General features: G+C 35.9%; 3 protein-coding genes and 2 non-coding genes across 5 annotated transcripts; 3 read left to right on the forward strand and 2 right to left on the reverse strand.

Moving 5' to 3' along the window:
- Positions 1 to 1,800: 1,800 nt before the first annotated feature.
- Positions 1,801 to 5,649, reverse strand: LOC111902102 (uncharacterized). The gene is made up of 4 exons (XM_042900132.2): positions 5,171 to 5,649; positions 4,893 to 5,095; positions 4,566 to 4,801; positions 1,801 to 4,489 (listed from the first exon to the last, which is right to left on the reverse strand). Exons 1-4 carry the CDS (start codon positions 5,635 to 5,637, stop codon positions 1,919 to 1,921), a joined length of 3,477 nt encoding a protein of 1,158 aa, XP_042756066.1. The 5' UTR covers positions 5,638 to 5,649; the 3' UTR covers positions 1,801 to 1,918.
- A 2,336-nt stretch (positions 5,650 to 7,985) lies between these two features.
- Positions 7,986 to 8,058, forward strand: TRNAA-AGC (transfer RNA alanine (anticodon AGC)). Its single transcript has one exon. It is a non-coding gene; the product is annotated as a tRNA-Ala (tRNA).
- Positions 8,059 to 8,313: 255 nt separating this feature from the next.
- On the forward strand, positions 8,314 to 8,386 carry TRNAA-AGC (transfer RNA alanine (anticodon AGC)). The gene has a single exon. It is a non-coding gene; the product is annotated as a tRNA-Ala (tRNA).
- Positions 8,387 to 11,864: 3,478 nt separating this feature from the next.
- Positions 11,865 to 12,389, forward strand: LOC111902101 (proline-rich receptor-like protein kinase PERK9). The gene has a single exon (XM_023897975.1). The coding sequence runs from the start codon at positions 11,865 to 11,867 to the stop codon at positions 12,387 to 12,389; it is 525 nt and encodes a 174-aa protein (XP_023753743.1).
- A 2,654-nt stretch (positions 12,390 to 15,043) lies between these two features.
- Positions 15,044 to 16,652, reverse strand: LOC111917175 (uncharacterized). Its single transcript, XM_023912826.2, has 3 exons — positions 16,333 to 16,652; positions 16,008 to 16,257; positions 15,044 to 15,928 (listed from the first exon to the last, which is right to left on the reverse strand). Exons 1-3 carry the CDS (start codon positions 16,522 to 16,524, stop codon positions 15,180 to 15,182), a joined length of 1,191 nt encoding a protein of 396 aa, XP_023768594.2. The 5' UTR covers positions 16,525 to 16,652; the 3' UTR covers positions 15,044 to 15,179.
- Between the last annotated feature and the right edge of the window lie 901 nt (positions 16,653 to 17,553).

The following is a 17,553-nucleotide window of genomic DNA, read 5'->3' on the forward strand; positions in this document are numbered from 1 at the left end:
CTATGAGGTAATGGATACACTACATTTTTTCTTGGTTGGATCAATCCTTGTGATCAATGGTCTTTGGCTCGGAGGTTGCTCAACATGCTTAATATGTCTTTTATTACAATTATGGAACTGGACAAGTGAAATGCCTCCAATATGATTTGGAATGGAGTTTTAGGATGTTTATGGACAATTATACCCTTATAACTCAAGTTTTCCTCCTTTTTTAGTCAAGGCCTATTGGTACTCAAGTTTTTACCTACTTATGCACTTTGGTGTCTTGCTGGAGTTGGAATATTGATTTGTTTGGTACCCTATGGATTAGATAATTGTCACTCATTTTAAGATCTTTGTTGTCCCTTATTCTTTGTTTTGTGATTCATGTGTTTGAGAATGTAACGTTAAGCATTATGGTGGTCTATTGAAAGTTGTCTTACAATATGAATGGTATCATATGGGTAATTGTGTTACAATCAGATGATTTTACCTCTAAATCCCCTTTATGAGGTTCATTATTATTGGTAATGTTTTATTTTATTTACCTGTATTTTTTTTTGTTTTGTTTTAATGGAGAATAAAGTCTTCTTGAATTTTATTTATTGTAGGATTCATCACATATTATGTTTTAATAATATGTTTTACTATAAATAGAGATATTTGATATTTGTTGAATGCTAGAAATGAAAAACATTAAATTAGTTTCTAAATGATTAAGTAGTGGCTATAATCATATGAAACATGGTTTTTGTATACTTGACAGTTGAGTATTGCAAAGTGTATTGTCTAAAAAGACTAATTGTATGTGAGTATTTATAAGACCTATTGAAGTATATCTAACCTCCACAACATTTCCACCCTCATATGAGATGCAGATACTATGAAATGAGGGGTTTTTGAAGGAAAACCCACTTTAAAACTAAATAATAAATAAATGGAATATCCTTTGTTTCTATATAATTTGTTACTGATAGTGTGTTATCGATATCATAATTTTTATTGTCAACCATAAGAATTTAATATATCTATCTTCAATTAAAAATTTTATTATCATTTAGGCAAAACTTATATATAAGTTAATACCATCATTTTTTATGTAATAACTACAGAATATCCAATGAACCACCAAGATAATAGAAGTTTGAATTTATTAAACTCACTTACAAACTTTTTCGATTCTTAATATAAACACAAAAATAATACATTTTATTTTTAAATAACCAATTGTATGTAGAAATTAATTTCTAGAAAAATTATTTTCACCTGTCGCTTAGCGCGGGTAAACGGCTAGTGTTTCTTAAAGTACATATCACATTAGCAAACACAATGAAAATCAAAATCATATTAGCAAACACAATCAATACATCACAATTATCTACATCAACAATTGATGCTAGTGATATTAGACATGGTGTTAATAGAGACTGAAGACGAATATATCATACAAACTGAACAATAACATAAATTCCATCACATCAACTCCCTTTCCTAAAACAATGAATCATATAAGGAATGATTAATTACTTTTGGAAGAAACCAAGACTAGCATACAAGAAGCTTACCGATTAAAAATCAGATTCATAAACACAACAACAAATCAAAGTTCAACAATTTTTTGTGGTCTCTCAGATGAGGAACGATTTGGCTGGATTGTCACAAGAATCGAGGGATCGAATAGGCTGCTTCCCAGGAATTAATTTCTTATCATAACGGTTCTTCTAAATAATTAAATACCATCTTAAATTAACCTACGACATTTGTCAAAGCGGAATAAAGCTTTTTGAACTTCAAAAAGTAACAATAATATTTACTCTATCCTCAATGAAAGCTAGAACTGTTTTATAGTCTAATGAATAGGACCCGTGGATGTCAAAGGATCAGTAGAAGTCTAATGGTCAAACAAATAACTTTCACAATAAATACATCGATCAAAACTTTATGGTGTCGCATACACGCTCTCGTTATCATCTATACTTGAATCACCCATTGGGCTTTGTTCATCTTCGATCCTCGTCGGCAATATCTTATCGATTGCACTCCATCCATTTGCATCTGAAAAATCCACTACACTATCCTTAGAGTCTGATGATCTTTGACTTGTCTCTTCAGGTGATTCTAGTGTATGTTGTGCCTCGTTTTGATTCTGCTCTATTCCGTCATCATCTGAATGCCAATCTTCTACATCAGAATCATCCATCCGCTTCACTGGGATTGGTACTTCATTCTCAAAATATGATGTCGATGACCGTCTGTTTGTTTCTTCAAAATCAAATGGTTCTGACCCTTCAACAATAGGTAATTCCGACGAATGTAGGCTTTCTTTTTTACTATGATCTATTCCGCCATCTTCTGAATGCCAATCATCTACATCAGAATCATCCATCACCTTCATCGGGATCAATACCTCATTCTCAATATCCGATGTGGAAGATTGTCGGGTTGTTTCTTCAAAATCAAAAGGTTCAGGCTCTTCAGCAACAGGTAATTCTGGCGTATGTCGTGCCTCTTTTTGAATATTCTCAATTCCATCATCTGAATGCCAGTCATCTACATCAGAATCCTCCATTTGCATCACCGGGATCAATACTTCATTCTTAAAATCCGATGTCGCCAATTGCCGATTTGTTACTTCAATATCAAATGGTTCCGACTCTTCAACAACAGGTAATTCTGGCGTATGTTGTGCCTTGTTTTGACTTTGCGCTATTCCGTCATTATCTGAATGCCAACCATCTACATTGGAATCCTCCATTCGCTTCACCGGGATCAATACTTCATTCTCAAAATATGATGTTGACAACTGTCGGTTTGTTACTTCAATATCAAATGGTTCCGTCTCTTCAGCAATAGGTAATTCCTTAGTATGGCGTGCCTCGTTTTGACTCTGCTCTATTCCGTCATCATCTGAATGCCAACCATCTACATCAGAATCATGTTTCACCGGGATGAGTATTCCATTCTCATTATCCGATGTCAACAATTGTCGGTTTGTTTCTTCAAAATCAAATGATTTCAGCTCTTCAACAACATGTAATTCCGACGTATGTCGTACCTCATTTTGACTCTGTTGTATTATGTTATCATCTGAATGCCAAGAATCATCCATCGGTTTCACCGGGATGACTACTCCATTCTCAACATCTGATGTTGACGACTGTCGATTTGTTTCTCCATTCTTAATATCCGATGTCGATGACTTTATGTTTGTTTTTCCAACATCAAATGATTCCGGCTCTTTAGCAACAGGCAATTCCGGCAAATGTTGTGTCTCGTTTTGACTCTGAATAATTCTTTCATCATCTGAATGCCAACCATTTACATCGGAATCATCCATATGTTTCACCGGGATGACTACTCCATTCTCAACATCCGATGTTGACGACTGTCGATTTGTTTCTTCAAAATCAAATGGTCCCAACTCCATTGTTTCATCATCATCGTCTAAATTCCAATCATCGGCATCTAAATCACCCACTTTTCGTGAAGACCTTTTGGTAAGGTTTTGATTAGGGTACATTTCCTCGTCGTCATCAGAACTCCAATCACCTGAATCTGAATCAGAATCATCCAATTTCTGATTATTCAAAGCCAGGCGAACTAATTTATCACGAACACTCGGTAAAGCAGGCGGTGTTGGAATTTGTCCCGGCTCACAAGTCACCGACAAAGCCGGTAGATCATGAGGAGCACGTGGCGTCTCTTCATCATCATAAAGTGCTTCAAGTATCATGTTGACAGCATCTTTCATGAACATAATCCTATTCCTAGTCTTCTGCCACCGTTTATTTTTTCTCCCATTTTCATCGGATGCCGGCGACCGCAGTGCCTCCATCCTCGTCTGCATCGCCAATGTTTTTCTTACTTCGTTACACGTCGTATCCAAAATCTGCAAGAAACCACGAACGATCGAAAACAACCTTAACCCTTCGTCTTTCCCCGACTGTCCATGAAAATAATTCCCGGTGTTCTTCACCATCGCCATTATCCGTTTCTCTTCTTCGATCATCCATGTGATATCGGCTTCTGCATACTCCATAAACCTCGTGAGAGCGTCATTAAACTCCGTAGCTCCTTCGGCGGTTGTCATCTCGTCACTCATAAACTCTTTCGTTTTCTTCATCATGTTCCCCAATTTTGAAACCGTCGTTGTTAGATTATCACCGTCAATGAGTGCTGCTTTTTTCACGTCGTTGAGCTCCTCACTTAGCTTCGACACAACCTCCATACCAAGTTTTTTTAAAGATTCTGGTGTTTGTTGGGTTAGATCAAGACCTCGTGTTCTAGCCACTTTAATTCCTTCATATCGGATTATTTCTTGAACCACAAACGACAAAAGCGTCGTTTTTCCATCGGTCCCTTTCACATCCGAAAGCTTCAAAAGCGTATCCAGCTTGAACGCTTGGGCTCCACCACGATACGTACCATCGTTCATTCGATTTCCCGTCTTCAAAACCGCTTCTAGTAGCCGGAGGAAGAGTCTGCTGCTTATAAGTTTGTCGCAAGCTACCTGTAATTCCGTTGAGTTACTGTGAAATTATAGAATTACCCTCGTAAACGATATATTCAAAATGTTATATTAATACCTCCAACGTCGCGAATGATTCTTTAGCCATATGGTAATCCTCGTGAAGGGCACCCATGAACAACAAAGCTTCAAGTCGTTTAAACGCAAATGGGATTTCAACCAAGTCTTTGAGAAAACGTTCGGAAAGGCCAAGTTGGTTAATGTCTCCGTTATATAACCGGAGTTTTAGTTCTTCTTCTTGATTTGGTGCCATTTTCAACAGAGTTGAAATAAGATCAACGGGAAGTTGGGTACCTGAGTTACACAGATATTAACGATTACATACGATGAGAATTAGAATTTGAGAGACATAAAAGACAACGAACATTACGATTAACGAAATCACCTTTTTTGACAGCTTCACAGACTTGTTCAGTGGTCACGTTCAATGCTCTTAAAAGAATCGCTAAGTTCTGAGATTTTTTTACGTCGATGATCTGAATCAACTTGGCTTGCGGATGTAAGTTCGATTCCATCTTCCCATTACGTTCTTTCTTGTTTTGAGCAGCCACATATCCGAATAGACCCACCATCGTTTCCTCATTCAACCTGTTCGTTTTTAAAGATTTTAGTATATACATTTTATATATATACAGATATATCTGTAAAAATTTAGAGGCTTACTGGAAAGATCCATCTTTAAGATGGTGCCAAACCATAGAACGACCCTGAACAGCATTCACCTTGTCCCAGAAAAACGGCTTTAACTTTACTTTTGGGCTATCAGAATCTCCATCATGTTTCTTTTCATCTTTAACAGTGGTTTGTGTTTGCTTTCCGGATACATGTGTTTTCATATTACTTGGTTTTGGTGGAGCAGGGGGACCACCCGGAGGCGGTGGTGGTGGTACTGGAGCGGTAGGTAATGTAGGAGGTGATGGTGGAGCTTTTCGACCTGGTGGTGGAGGAGGCGGCGGCGGCGGTGCTGGTGATTGGAAAGAGGCTTGTCCTGGTAATCGACGGCAAGGTTTTCCTGGTCCTCGAAGAGTGGTTTTTCCTGGTGGGAGTGGTAAAGGTCCTGTTTCCGATGGATGATGGTTGTCGTTGGCCAAATTGGTGGTCTTCGGAGGCCGAACCGACACTTCACTCATGGTTTTTTGTGAAGGACCTTTAATAAAAAAAATAAAAAACCCACGAAGTTATATCAACTGAAAAAATGATTAACCAATAATCGCATTTAAGATGCTTGAAGAAAATTATTGGTGTATAATGTTCATGTGGGATGTTATAGGGACCTCTTTTGCCTTTTACTATTTCTTATGTACATGACAACTAAGGCTTTTCAACGAAAATCAAGCCTAAAAACATTTCACTCTTTTTAATTGATCGTCGAAGCAATTCTATATAATTATATGTTCATAAACTTATATGGATCTTTGTGAACATGATAATTGTTATTGTTATACATCGGTCACATACGTTTTATCTGTCTCTATATATATTCTTGTTGTCTGCCTCTCTTCTTAAAGCTCTTTTTGAAACAAAAAAACTAAGACTCTAAATATCTAACTAACATTCATCAGGAGTCGGACTCTTAACACCTCAGAGGTCCCTACACTATCCAACATGAACATTATACACCAACTAAAGTATAATCGAACAAAATATAACCTAATTCAGTTTTAGAGCCCTTAGAGCCTACGTCGACAACAAGTTTATTGTCCTTTTGTCCTTTAGCCGCGGGTTTAAGAGCGTCACGTCCAACACAACAAAACAAGACGACTGCAAAAACACCCAATGTTGCCACCACAGTCGACACCACAACAACTATCAATACAGCTGATCCACCTAACCCTCCCAAATCTATAAGCTTACGAGATGGTCTATGGTAGGAATTCTGCAATTCATTATGTGATGTAAGTAGGGCCCGAATAGGAGACCGTTTGACCATAGATGGTGAGCTTGAAGGGTCCTCATGAGCAGGGCATTCCTTCTTCTCAAAATGATCATGATCATGATCATCACAATGATATGATTTGAAAAGCTTTTCTTGCCACCCTTGTTTTTCATCGTTGGATTTTGATGTTTTGGACTTTAAGTAAAGTAGATTAAAATCGTCGCTATCTATAGGATTTTGTTCAAACTGCAAATAATCATAATGAAGAATCAAATGCTAGACAATAACTAGGGATATAAGTTTTTAAAGAGATTGGGAATGATCGATCATACTGCATTGTGGTCGATATATTGAGGTCTCCAATCGGGTCCATTGTCATATGATGCTTTTTTATGGATCCAATGATTTCCTTCCAAAAGATCAACCAAAAACACACAAAAAAGAGCTACAAAAACGCCTACATAACCAAGCCTTTTGGCGTACGACACTGTTGCATTCCATGAAACTGCCCTTTTCATTTGAATCAATGTTTTGTTTACAAAATTACGCCGATTTGAACATTGATTCAAGCCTATAAATCTATCCCCACACAAGCTCAAATCCCTTTTGCTTTTGCAATATATAAAGATTCAAAACCTCACTAAATTCCCAACAATAATGTGATCTTTAACCTACAAATCGAGTCTCTAATCAAACCCGGATGCTGACAATAATCAAAATTTCATGAAATTTCCAATCTTTTATGATTCTTGTTTTACAATGAATCTCCAAACAAACCCCCGATTTCTTTCTCGGATAAATTCCACAAGATTTCTCTGCCAATTGAGAATCAGAAACACAACTTAAAAGAAACCCACAAATCTTTTTGCCTTCAAGATGATTCGAAAAGATTCAAACCCAATTAAGACAAAAAGATATGAAATTTCTTAGCCCATTTCTGACCCCCAAATGCAGGAAAAAATGAATCCCTTATATGGGAATTGGTCAAGTTGATTGAAGAACTCGAAAAATAGTTAATCCGAGAAAGCTAAAATGTTGGGAAAAAGTGAAGATTAAGAAAGTATAATGTTGGAAGAAATTGGCTGTTGGGGGAAGTTTTCGATGGATTGGCTAAGTTCGATTGATTTTTAGGAAGAATAATCATAAGAAACAGGAAAAGTGGAATCAGCCACTAGTATATAATTTTCTCGACAAAAAATGATTTCGAACGGTTGTATTTCATCAAACAAAATATGACATTTCTATTAAATTTTGTTTGGACATATATTTAATTTATAAAACCAAATTATTATCAATGATAACGTTTGTTTGCATTTTTTTAACAAAATAATAATACAAGTTTAAACTAAAATCAATATCGTTTTCTTTTTTAATTTTCTAACATACAAAAAAAAAAATTGTTGTGTTACCATCAGAACCCTTCTAGAAAATAGTTGGATTTTCATAAGGCATGCATCTTTATTTGTCAATATCAAACTCTAAGTATATTAAAAGTAGCGATTTTGTATGAAACAGAAAAGTATCTTGCTATTTTCAATTTTTGATTGGTCTTTTTCATAAGAATAAGTTCAGATATTATGAGTTAGAAATCCAGAAGCACATGGGGATGTAGCTCAGATGGTAGAGCGCTCGCTTAGCATGCGAGAGGTACGGGGATCGATACCCCGCATCTCCAAACTTTATGATTTTTTTTTTTAATTATATTTCAGTCTTTAATGTGAATCTAAATTGAAGAGATCAATAAATTCAAAGCATGGGAGATGTAGGAGGATTGGCTTCTACATTGAAAGCGCTTGAGCTTTTTTACCGGAAGGTGAAATTATGTTGGCATTGGTTCAGATTATGTCGAATCAAACATAAAAAGGTTCATTAAAATTTGTGATAATTATTCTGGGTTTTTGAGTCGTTTCAAGAAAAAAGGAATCAAAATGGGGATGTAGCTCAGATGGTAGAGCGCTCGCTTAGCATGCGAGAGGTACGGGGATCGATACCCCGCATCTCCAATTTTAATCCAATTTTTATTCAAATAATGTCATTTGACAATCTTGTAGCGCTTGATCTTTTCAGTTGGAAGATGAGTTTTTGTTGAAGAAGTTCAAAATATGTTGGATATCAGGTATGCATTTTAACTGTTTGATAAAATGCATCACTCAATTGTTTTAAGTTTAGCATTGTTTTATGATGATGTGGGTACCAACTAACCACATGAGATGAAGCTGCCATATGAATAGTTTGTCATGTTTTCTTATGCATATCCACAACGTTCATTGTTTGAAAAAAGATAACCCAGCATCTAGGACTAGGTCTAATACATATTGTGGTTTGAAAATCTATTGCTAGTAATTGTTCCAGATGATATTATTGGTTGTTAGAAAAAAAATAATAATAGGTTACATACAATTATTTTATATTGAAAATATTGGTATTCTACGTTATTAGTGGTTGTTCGATAACGGAAACAAAACAATAGTTATGGAAAAATTGCAACAAGAATGAACAAAGAATGGCCAAGTAATCAACAATCTTATTTGTGTGTGATGGATGCATAATAAAAAAACAAAGGAAAGTACGAAAGAGATTAAGGAAACAAAACTCCAAAACTATGATGGAAAGTGTTCAGTGTATATGCCTAACAAGTAAATGGATCAAAATCACTTATTCCTTATTTATAGTAATGGTCCCTAGATTTAGTATCTTTATCACAAAAAGACTCACAAAACTCCACCTTAACGTAAAACGTTATATTCAATACAAACACATCCTTAAGTGACGGTGTATTCCTCCAAACCAAATTCAAATCCGTAAACTATGGATAGACAATCCAGGAATCCATATCCACTCAAACCCTTCGATAGGAATACCAATGATAGAGATTTTGGGGTAAAAACATTTGAAATTTTTAAAAATTTTGTAATCATTTTCAAATTTAAATATTTGGATGATACTCTATAATCTTCAATTAGATGAAACTCTAATTATGAGGGAACAGGAAAAGGAACATGAACAAAGAATGAGAAGTTATGATTTTCGTAAGTACCAAAAAATAAGACCAAAATTAGTTATAAATCACATTTATCAGAAAAATTGTCAGAAATTAGTTTTCTATCCTAAAACTGTCTCCAACAGAAAAAAATTGTCATAAAAATGGGTATTTTAATAAGAGTCAAAACACGGGTTCATTTTTAATAATTTAGATTTTTTATGTATTTTAATAAGAGTCAAAACAAAGTCCAAAACAAAATGAGTTTAATTTAATAAGAGTCAAAACAAAGTTCAAAACTGTCTCCAGCTCAACCGCTTGGACCCCGCGAGGGGCTGCCGCCACTTGGACCCTGCTCCCCAGGAACGATGCCCCCAGACCCCCGTTTGTTCAGGGCTTCGCCCATAAATGACAATGTATTTTAAATCTTGAACAAACTTAAACAAATATACACTCCGCACATTCCTTACATGTTTAATATTTATCAATATTGATTTTGATCAACAAGTTAATCAATTACACCTAAATACAATTAAAAAATTCACCAACAACCAATTGCCAAACTCTGATGAGTCGCACCACAAACTAGACAAAGATTGCCACAACGTTGATAAAATTAAAAAAAATAAAATCTTTCTGAAAACTATTTAGAAATAGAAAGATGACAAGTCTAAACTCAAAGCACATAAATTACAAAGAAATAAACATGATAGCAAGACTAAACATGATTAAGAGTGATCATCATAGGTGACGAGATCACCTTAAGTGGAGTTTGAAGTCGAAGGTTGGTCAAAGTCGAATGCTAGAGAGGAGAGAAACCAAAACCAAAAAAATAGTCAAAACCTAATTACTTAAAACAAGTAAAACAGAAATAACCCATGTCTCACCCACACTTGGGGGCCTTTCCTCGTCAAGTGGAAACCACATTCTTTGTTGCTTTGGAAATGCCCACGCCTTGAGCCAAATCTTGATGTGCCACATATTATTCTTCCCCATAAACATTATGTTCGCACTTTCAATGTTATTAAATAAAAAGACCGTTGCAACTTTTTTTTTTGTATCAAACATCTTAATATACACTCGTATGATCTACTATCTTTTTCTTCAACGCCCATTTCTTGATCAATCAAAATTTGTGAAAACCTTGATTGATCTAACACTTGATCACTTCTAGTTTGCCCTTTTGCTTAATCCAAGGAAATTGTCACCTCAAATTCACTCCTTAATCGATCACACTGTAAATGTCAGTCAACTCTTTGGTCGAGAACCTCAAGAATACCAGGTCAACCTCTTGGAAATTTTTTATCAAGTGTGACACCCAAAAATTTGCCCCCTTTCAAACAAAAATCAATGAAAGAATCCTAAACGAGTTGTTGCACCCAAAACTTCACCCCCTTTGAATTTTATATTATTTTAACTCGTGAATTTACTAAACTTTAAGTTTACATTTTATCATACACATTCCAATAGGGTTAAGCTACCATTCCATCTATCATATCAGTCGAGTCGATCCGATTCGTTTCTACGTAATCAAAAAGAGCCTAAGGATTAACCGAAACTAAGCACCCGCCCTATGACCCACAACTCAAAATGAGCCTTGCGACGGGCTCGTGCGTGGCAGCTGGTATAGATGAATAAAGGCGGACCGAAACTCCCTCAATAAACGCTAGCATGCAGCTCCCGGTCTCTGAGGCCAAGTTTACTAAGCAAAAACGAAAGCGTAATCCTTGCTTCTGGGGACATTGATCCGAAGCTCGACGCCCTCGGAAGTTCGAGCGAGTTAAGCTTTCTTTCCTTCGTTTATTCCCTAATCCTCTTAACCGAGTAACTTCCATCCTCCCTATAAAAAAGAGATGGTTGTGGCGCAACTCCATAAAATGATATAAATGCAGATAGATGACATACCATTTGATTATACATAAGTTTAGTAAATTCGTCTACACGTTTATATATATATATATATATATATATATATATATATATATATATATATATATATATATATATATATATATATATATATATATATATATATATATATAAAATATGATTTGATTTATGACATGACTATGAATTTATAGTGAGAGTCTTCATGCCAAAATCTTTTTCAAAATTTGATGTTACAATTATATAAATGTCGCAAATTATATGTACTTTTTGGAAAATTAGACTCCAACAATTTTGATTGTCACGGTGTCACGGGGGGCTAACCGATGCCTCCACCGAGAAAACCTAAATTGGCTTCACGTGCTAACACTAAAGCCAGCACACCACCCTTTTTAGCAATCATAATTTGTCTGTAACCAAATTTCCAAATCCAAACCACCATGCTTTCGAATCATGTACAATACGCATTAATAACTGTACTTTCTTCTGAACTTATCAATTTCAACCTTGGAATAAATCCCACCATTCAAGCCATGAGTGATAACAAGCCGAATTCCGCCATTTTTATTTCTTCCGAGTTTCTGCAAATTCAGTAGAGAGTGAAAAAAGTAATAATGTGTTATGTAGGTAAAGCAACGAAGATCTTCATCTTCTTCATTGCCGTAATAGTTGTCTCTGGTCTCGTCATCGGATTCGGCATCGTGGGCCACAATACCCATCCCAAATCTCATAAATGCTCCGGCGAGTCTTGCTCGCTGTCGGAGTACTCTCCTCCGCCACCGTTACAACTTCCTTTCCCTTCCTTACCTAATCCTAGTACATCCAATCCATCCGATCCTACCGTTAATTCCAACGCATCACCTCCACCGCCACCACCGGAAACCTCTCTGCAACCACCATCGCCACCGGAAACCTCTCTGCCACCACCATCTCCACCGGAAACCTCTCTGCCACCACCATCGCCACCGGATACCTCTCTATCACAACCGCCATCTGCTGCGGTTAGTAATCCATCGCCACAGCTTCCTCCACCAGTTTCTGTAGTTACTCCTCCTGCTGCAGTTACGGCTGCGCCTCCGCAGGCATTTAGTCCACCGAGTCCAGTTCAGGTGTCTCCAGGTCCAATGAATTCGTCTTAATTGTCTCCATCTTCATATGAATTATTCGTTTATTTTTATTATTTTATTTTAGAAATCTTACATTGATATTGATCATGAAATTCAGAAATTCTAATTCTCTTGCTTATTTTAACGATTTGACTTTGAAATGTTGATGAATTTGTTCTTTGGTTAAGCGATTGGATTATCAGATTCTTTGTTTCGAATTTGTGTATAGAGAAATCAGAAATCGCATTACATTGGAATTATCACCGTTTAAGTTGATGAGAATTTACTCCATCCACTTCAATGCAAAATATGTTCGACTATAATGACTGATGCATCATTAAATTCTTACTGATTTGATTGATTAAATTCTTATTTCTAACATATAATTAAAAATAATCTGAAAATACAATAAGCGCCACTTTAATAAAATTTCCATTTCCATAAAATATTTATTTTGGTTTAGCATAGTATCTATTTTGAAAACACCGAATGATATTAGATTATTTTATTTGACTTGGTGTTTACCTCCGTAGAATTTTATTTATGAAAAAAGTGATTGAATTCATCATTTATGGTTGACAATATAAAAACAATCTTGTAAAGCAAAAGTAATTAATGATGGCGTGCATTTGAAATTTAATAACTCATTTCTTTTACCAATTTATATATGTAAGGTTAATAGAAAATAAAAAAATAAAAAAATCTATCACATAATGAAATATCTCCCCCTCGAAATGCCTTTTGGAACAAATATCTTTCAAGGTCAAATGATTGAACGGATATGAATTATCTTCAAACAAATTTGTAAAAAAAATAATAGTAATAAAAAATTCATAGATCATCCTTTGAGTGATACCAAACTTGTGCATAGCAACCATAAGATATTACAAGATGTGTACATGTCTTTGTTGTGGAGTTGAGTGACAAACATTATCAATAATAAATTGCATTTGTCTAAGTGTAATCTAGAACGATCAAAGGCAAACAAATAACCCAACCTACTAAGAAGAATAGATCAAGCATAACAAATCCTCGTTGCTCCGAATCCATTAAAGAATTTTTATTTACCATCGACAAAAACAACCAAGGAATGCAACCTCGGGTATCACCTAATGACAATCCTACAAAGGTTTAGCAAAAATTTAGAAGGCGAAAAAGAAAATATCTATCAGTTGGAAAGGCAAATTCAAGAGGACCCATCAAATCACAAAAAAAAAAAATCTAATAAACACCAAGATTCAACATATAAACTAGAGTTTCAATCCTAACAAACATACATGAACTTGATAGCGAGACCAACAACTTGTGTCAAAAATCAAAATTATGTTCAAAGCAACACCACAAAACATGCTAATATATGTGTTAAGTGTTAAAACTTTTACTCCAAAATTGTGGGCGTTAAAATTGAAGATAAAAAATATTTATTGCCAACAACATCATCTCAGACAAGTCGTGTACTTTATCGAACACTTGACATGTGTTAGACTGGAGCAAACCCTTGATGATCCCCAACTACACTCCAACAAAACCTTGATGATCAAATAGTCCTTATTAGTAAAAAACCAAATATTCAAGTTATTGGGACAAAACTGCAAATTTGGTCCTTGTGGTTTGGCAAAACCTTTGGATGGGATCCAAAAAGTTTCCAGCTTGCACCAAAGGTCCAAAATCAAGGTTTTCATGGGTTTTTAGTCCATTCCGTCATTGACCGTTTGTTTGGGGCCGTTAGTGCCTTCACGTGCCCTCCATGTGAGGGCATTTTGGTCATTTTACGTACTTATTTTAAATAATATCATATTTCTCCTTTATATACATACTCATACGCAATCCTCTTCTTCTTCTTCATTTTTATTTACAGAGAAGCAACAAAAAGGGCTTCTTCTTCATCTCTCAAAGGATTCTTCTTCTTCGTGTCTCGTCTACTTCTACTGCTACGAGATTCAAAAATGGTGCTCTGCTTCTGTGGGAACGTTGCTGTTGTGCGAACCTCATGGACTTCACGAAACCCTGGTCGTCGTTTCTATGCATGCCCTAAAATGGTAAGCAAACTTATATTAGGTTATGATATTTCGGTAGTTATGCAATAACTCTTCTACTTTAATGTATTCTTGTAGGGATCCAGATGTGGATTTTTGGGGTGGTTCGATCCCCCTATGTGTCAAAGATCAACTGTTATCATACCAGGACTGTTGAGAACAATGAATAGGTATGAGGTTGAAGTGGGCCAGCTGAAGATATGTTTGCTTGTCTCGTGGGTTTTGTTTCTGTTGTTTGTGCTGTTTTGGAAATAGGAATTAGAGGTTAGGACTTTTTTGTTAGTAGTAACCACTTAAAAATGTGGTCTTTTGGTGCTAGAAGGTTTAATTGTGGTTTATATATGTTTTTGTTGGTAGTAACCACTTAAAAGTGTTATCTTTTGGATCATTGTATATGTAATGCTTTTATGACAATGGGAAGTGTAATGGTTTTATCCTTTTATGAATATGAAATTATAAAGGTTTGATCTTGACATGATATGCAAGTGTAATTGTTTTTCTCTACGTTTGAATATGCAATTGTAATGGTTTTATATGCATACATTAAGTACATTGCCATAACATCTTCATGCTTTGACAGTACAACATAAACAAATAACAAACAACATTACCAAAAGGGGACCATAACAGATAAATGCCAAAACACAATCATTACCAACAAAGGGCATTAAAGTACATTATCATAAGGGCATCAAAGTACATTATCAAAATGGATCAAAAAAAAGGCAACAAAGTAGCAACTAAAGTGCATTAACAAGTCTTCACAAACATAAAAAGTACTTAAACATCAATTCCCATCTTTGGCCTTGCAGGTCCTGGCATTGTGACCCTTTTGCTTACACTTACTACATGTCACAGTCAAAAACTTCCTGCTCAGTGATTGAGTTTCATTATCATTTTGACTTTGACTGTTTGCTTGCCTCTTACGTTGCTGGATTTCAATCCTTTCCTCTGCTGTAATCCTTCTTTTCTTTTTTGGCCTGCCTATAGCTTTGTTGTGTGGTGGAGGCACAAGAGTTGTTGGGCAGTCACTCTTAGGCCACATGGCTCTACCTTTGATAGGCTCCACCTTGAAGGAGTACATCTCTTTCCATGTATCAAGCCAATACACCTTATGCACATAGGTGTATAGTTCTCCCACCTTTTCATTATTGTCTGCCATTTCATTTAGGCTTGCAATTGCATGTTTGCAAGGAATTCCAGTAAGCTCCCACTTTCTACAATTACACTCCCTTTTCTCCATGTCCACCACATGTTGATCATTCCATGGACCTTTAACCTGATACTTTTGTCCCCCATTCCATCGTGCATGATACTTACTAGCTAGTGTTGTGTTTGATTCCAAAATCCTAGTACCAGTTGGAGTTAATGGACCTTGACACTTGTTTAACACCTTCATCACATTGCATACTCTCTTCATAAGGTACTGTCTGATGAACTCCAAACAACTGATAATGGGTTTGTCTCTCCCTTTAACAAGTTTGCTATTGAACACTTCACAAAGGTTATTCAATAACATGTCTGAAATTGCCCTTCCTAATAGTTCATTAACAAAACAACAGTTAGTGTATATCTATACTACAATAAAAAATAAGACAACAAATTGAGAAAATACCTGAAAAATGACTTCTAGCCCAATGATGTGGAGGGATTTTCAAGAGCCACTGATATGCTTCTATGTCATAATTCCTTAGCTCTACCATTACAGCTTCAAACTCTGGTATGGTGGTGGCTGTAGCACACCTCCAAAAATACTCCTTGTATTCTGTAGTCTTAAATCTGATCCTCATGATCTGGTATATGTGTCTAATACAGAACCTGTGTTCTGCATTAGGGAACAATTGTTCTATGGCTGGTAGAAGACCCTGTTGTCACCAAAACAAAATAAGAAATTAGTCTGTAATGCAACTAGTATGCAATATTAAATGTAACTATAGTACCTTCTGTCTATCACTGATAAAGGTGAAGTTGGAATTTGAATACAAGTCAAGATCTTCTGCAAGACACTGAAGAAACCATTTCCAACTTGAAGTGTTTTCACTTTCAACAACAGCATATGCCAATGGGTAGGTTCCATTGTTGGAATCAACACCAACTGCACTTAGTATTTGACCTGGGAAAGGTCCCTTCATGAAGGCTCCATCTAAGCCTAAAAATTCTCTCAAACCTGCCTTAAAACCTTTCTTCAAAGGACCTAAACACACGTATATCCTTCTAAATTGCCTGGTTGGGGATGAAACCACAGGTTCTGAAACCACATCAATCTTTACAGTTGTACCTTCATTTGTGTTTTGTAGCTCTAGGCTCTAGTACATAGTCTCTCAAAGCTGCATATTGCTTTACGTAATCCCCTGCAACATTTTTGGTGGCTAATGCTCTTGCCCTAAATGCTTTCTCTTCTGAAATACTAACTCCATAAGTTGATTGGAGTTGCTCTTGTAGGGCACGAACAGGCAGTCCAGGATAAGCTTCAATCTGATCCATAATACGTTTGGAAAGAAATGTTGTTGTGCAAGATCTGATTTTTCGTGTTTGGAGGCAGATGTGTTTCTGATTATAGGTCTTAATAAACCAATAGTCCTGTTCACTTGACCTAGATGCATGAAGTTTCCATGTGCATTTAACTTTATCTGAGTTTACATCTTTACCCTTTACCTTTTTCCCAGAGGTAGGTCCACCTACCCCACTTGCATTTAAAACTACAGTTCCATCACAAACAGCTGTCAATCTACTCTTGTCGTTTTTTGTGAATGAGATATTCCTCCTTGTCTCTAAAGCATGCAGGTCAATTTTGTCTTTCAATTCTTTCTTGGCTTTATATTTCTGCCCAATATGAAAAGCTACCTTGTGCACCTCACCAGCAGAACATAAGGTTTGTTTCCCCAGCTCTTTGATCATTTCTCTTCTTTTCCTGTTGTCCCCTGAGTCCTCACTTAATGAATCCCACTCGTCATTGTCAATTACCTCCAAATCATCTTCTTCATCACTATATGCATTTCTTTGACCACCCATTCTTTGACATCCATTGAACTCTGCTTCTGTATCAATATTTAGATTGAAATCCTCCATGTCAACGTCAACATCTTCAATTATGTTGTCCTCATCAATCATAAAGTCACTATCTTCATCTTCACTGTTTTGATTCTCAAAATCAATGTCAT

Source organism: Lactuca sativa, chromosome 3 (genome assembly GCF_002870075.4).
Source record: "Lactuca sativa cultivar Salinas chromosome 3, Lsat_Salinas_v11, whole genome shotgun sequence".
In the NCBI taxonomy this organism is placed as follows: Eukaryota; Viridiplantae; Streptophyta; class Magnoliopsida; order Asterales; family Asteraceae; genus Lactuca; species Lactuca sativa.

Excerpts from the sequence above, each read along its gene's own strand:
- LOC111902102 (XM_042900132.2), bottom strand. The coding sequence starts at position 5,637 with ATGAGTGAAGTGTCGGTTCGGCCTCCGAAGACCACCAATTTGGCCAAC. Across the intron at positions 5,096-5,170 it reads CTTAAAGATGGATCTTTCCA|GTTGAATGAGGAAACGATGG; the intron begins GTAAGCCTCTAA and ends AAAAACGAACAG. Across the intron at positions 4,802-4,892 it reads CTGTGAAGCTGTCAAAAAAG|GTACCCAACTTCCCGTTGAT; the intron begins GTGATTTCGTTA and ends TGTGTAACTCAG.
- LOC111902101 (XM_023897975.1), top strand. The coding sequence starts at position 11,865 with ATGTGTTATGTAGGTAAAGCAACGAAGATCTTCATCTTCTTCATTGCC.
- LOC111917175 (XM_023912826.2), bottom strand. The coding sequence starts at position 16,524 with ATGAAGGGACCTTTCCCAGGTCAAATACTAAGTGCAGTTGGTGTTGAT. Across the intron at positions 16,258-16,332 it reads TTATCAGTGATAGACAGAAG|GGTCTTCTACCAGCCATAGA; the intron begins GTACTATAGTTA and ends TGGTGACAACAG. Across the intron at positions 15,929-16,007 it reads GGCTAGAAGTCATTTTTCAG|GAAGGGCAATTTCAGACATG; the intron begins GTATTTTCTCAA and ends ATGAACTATTAG.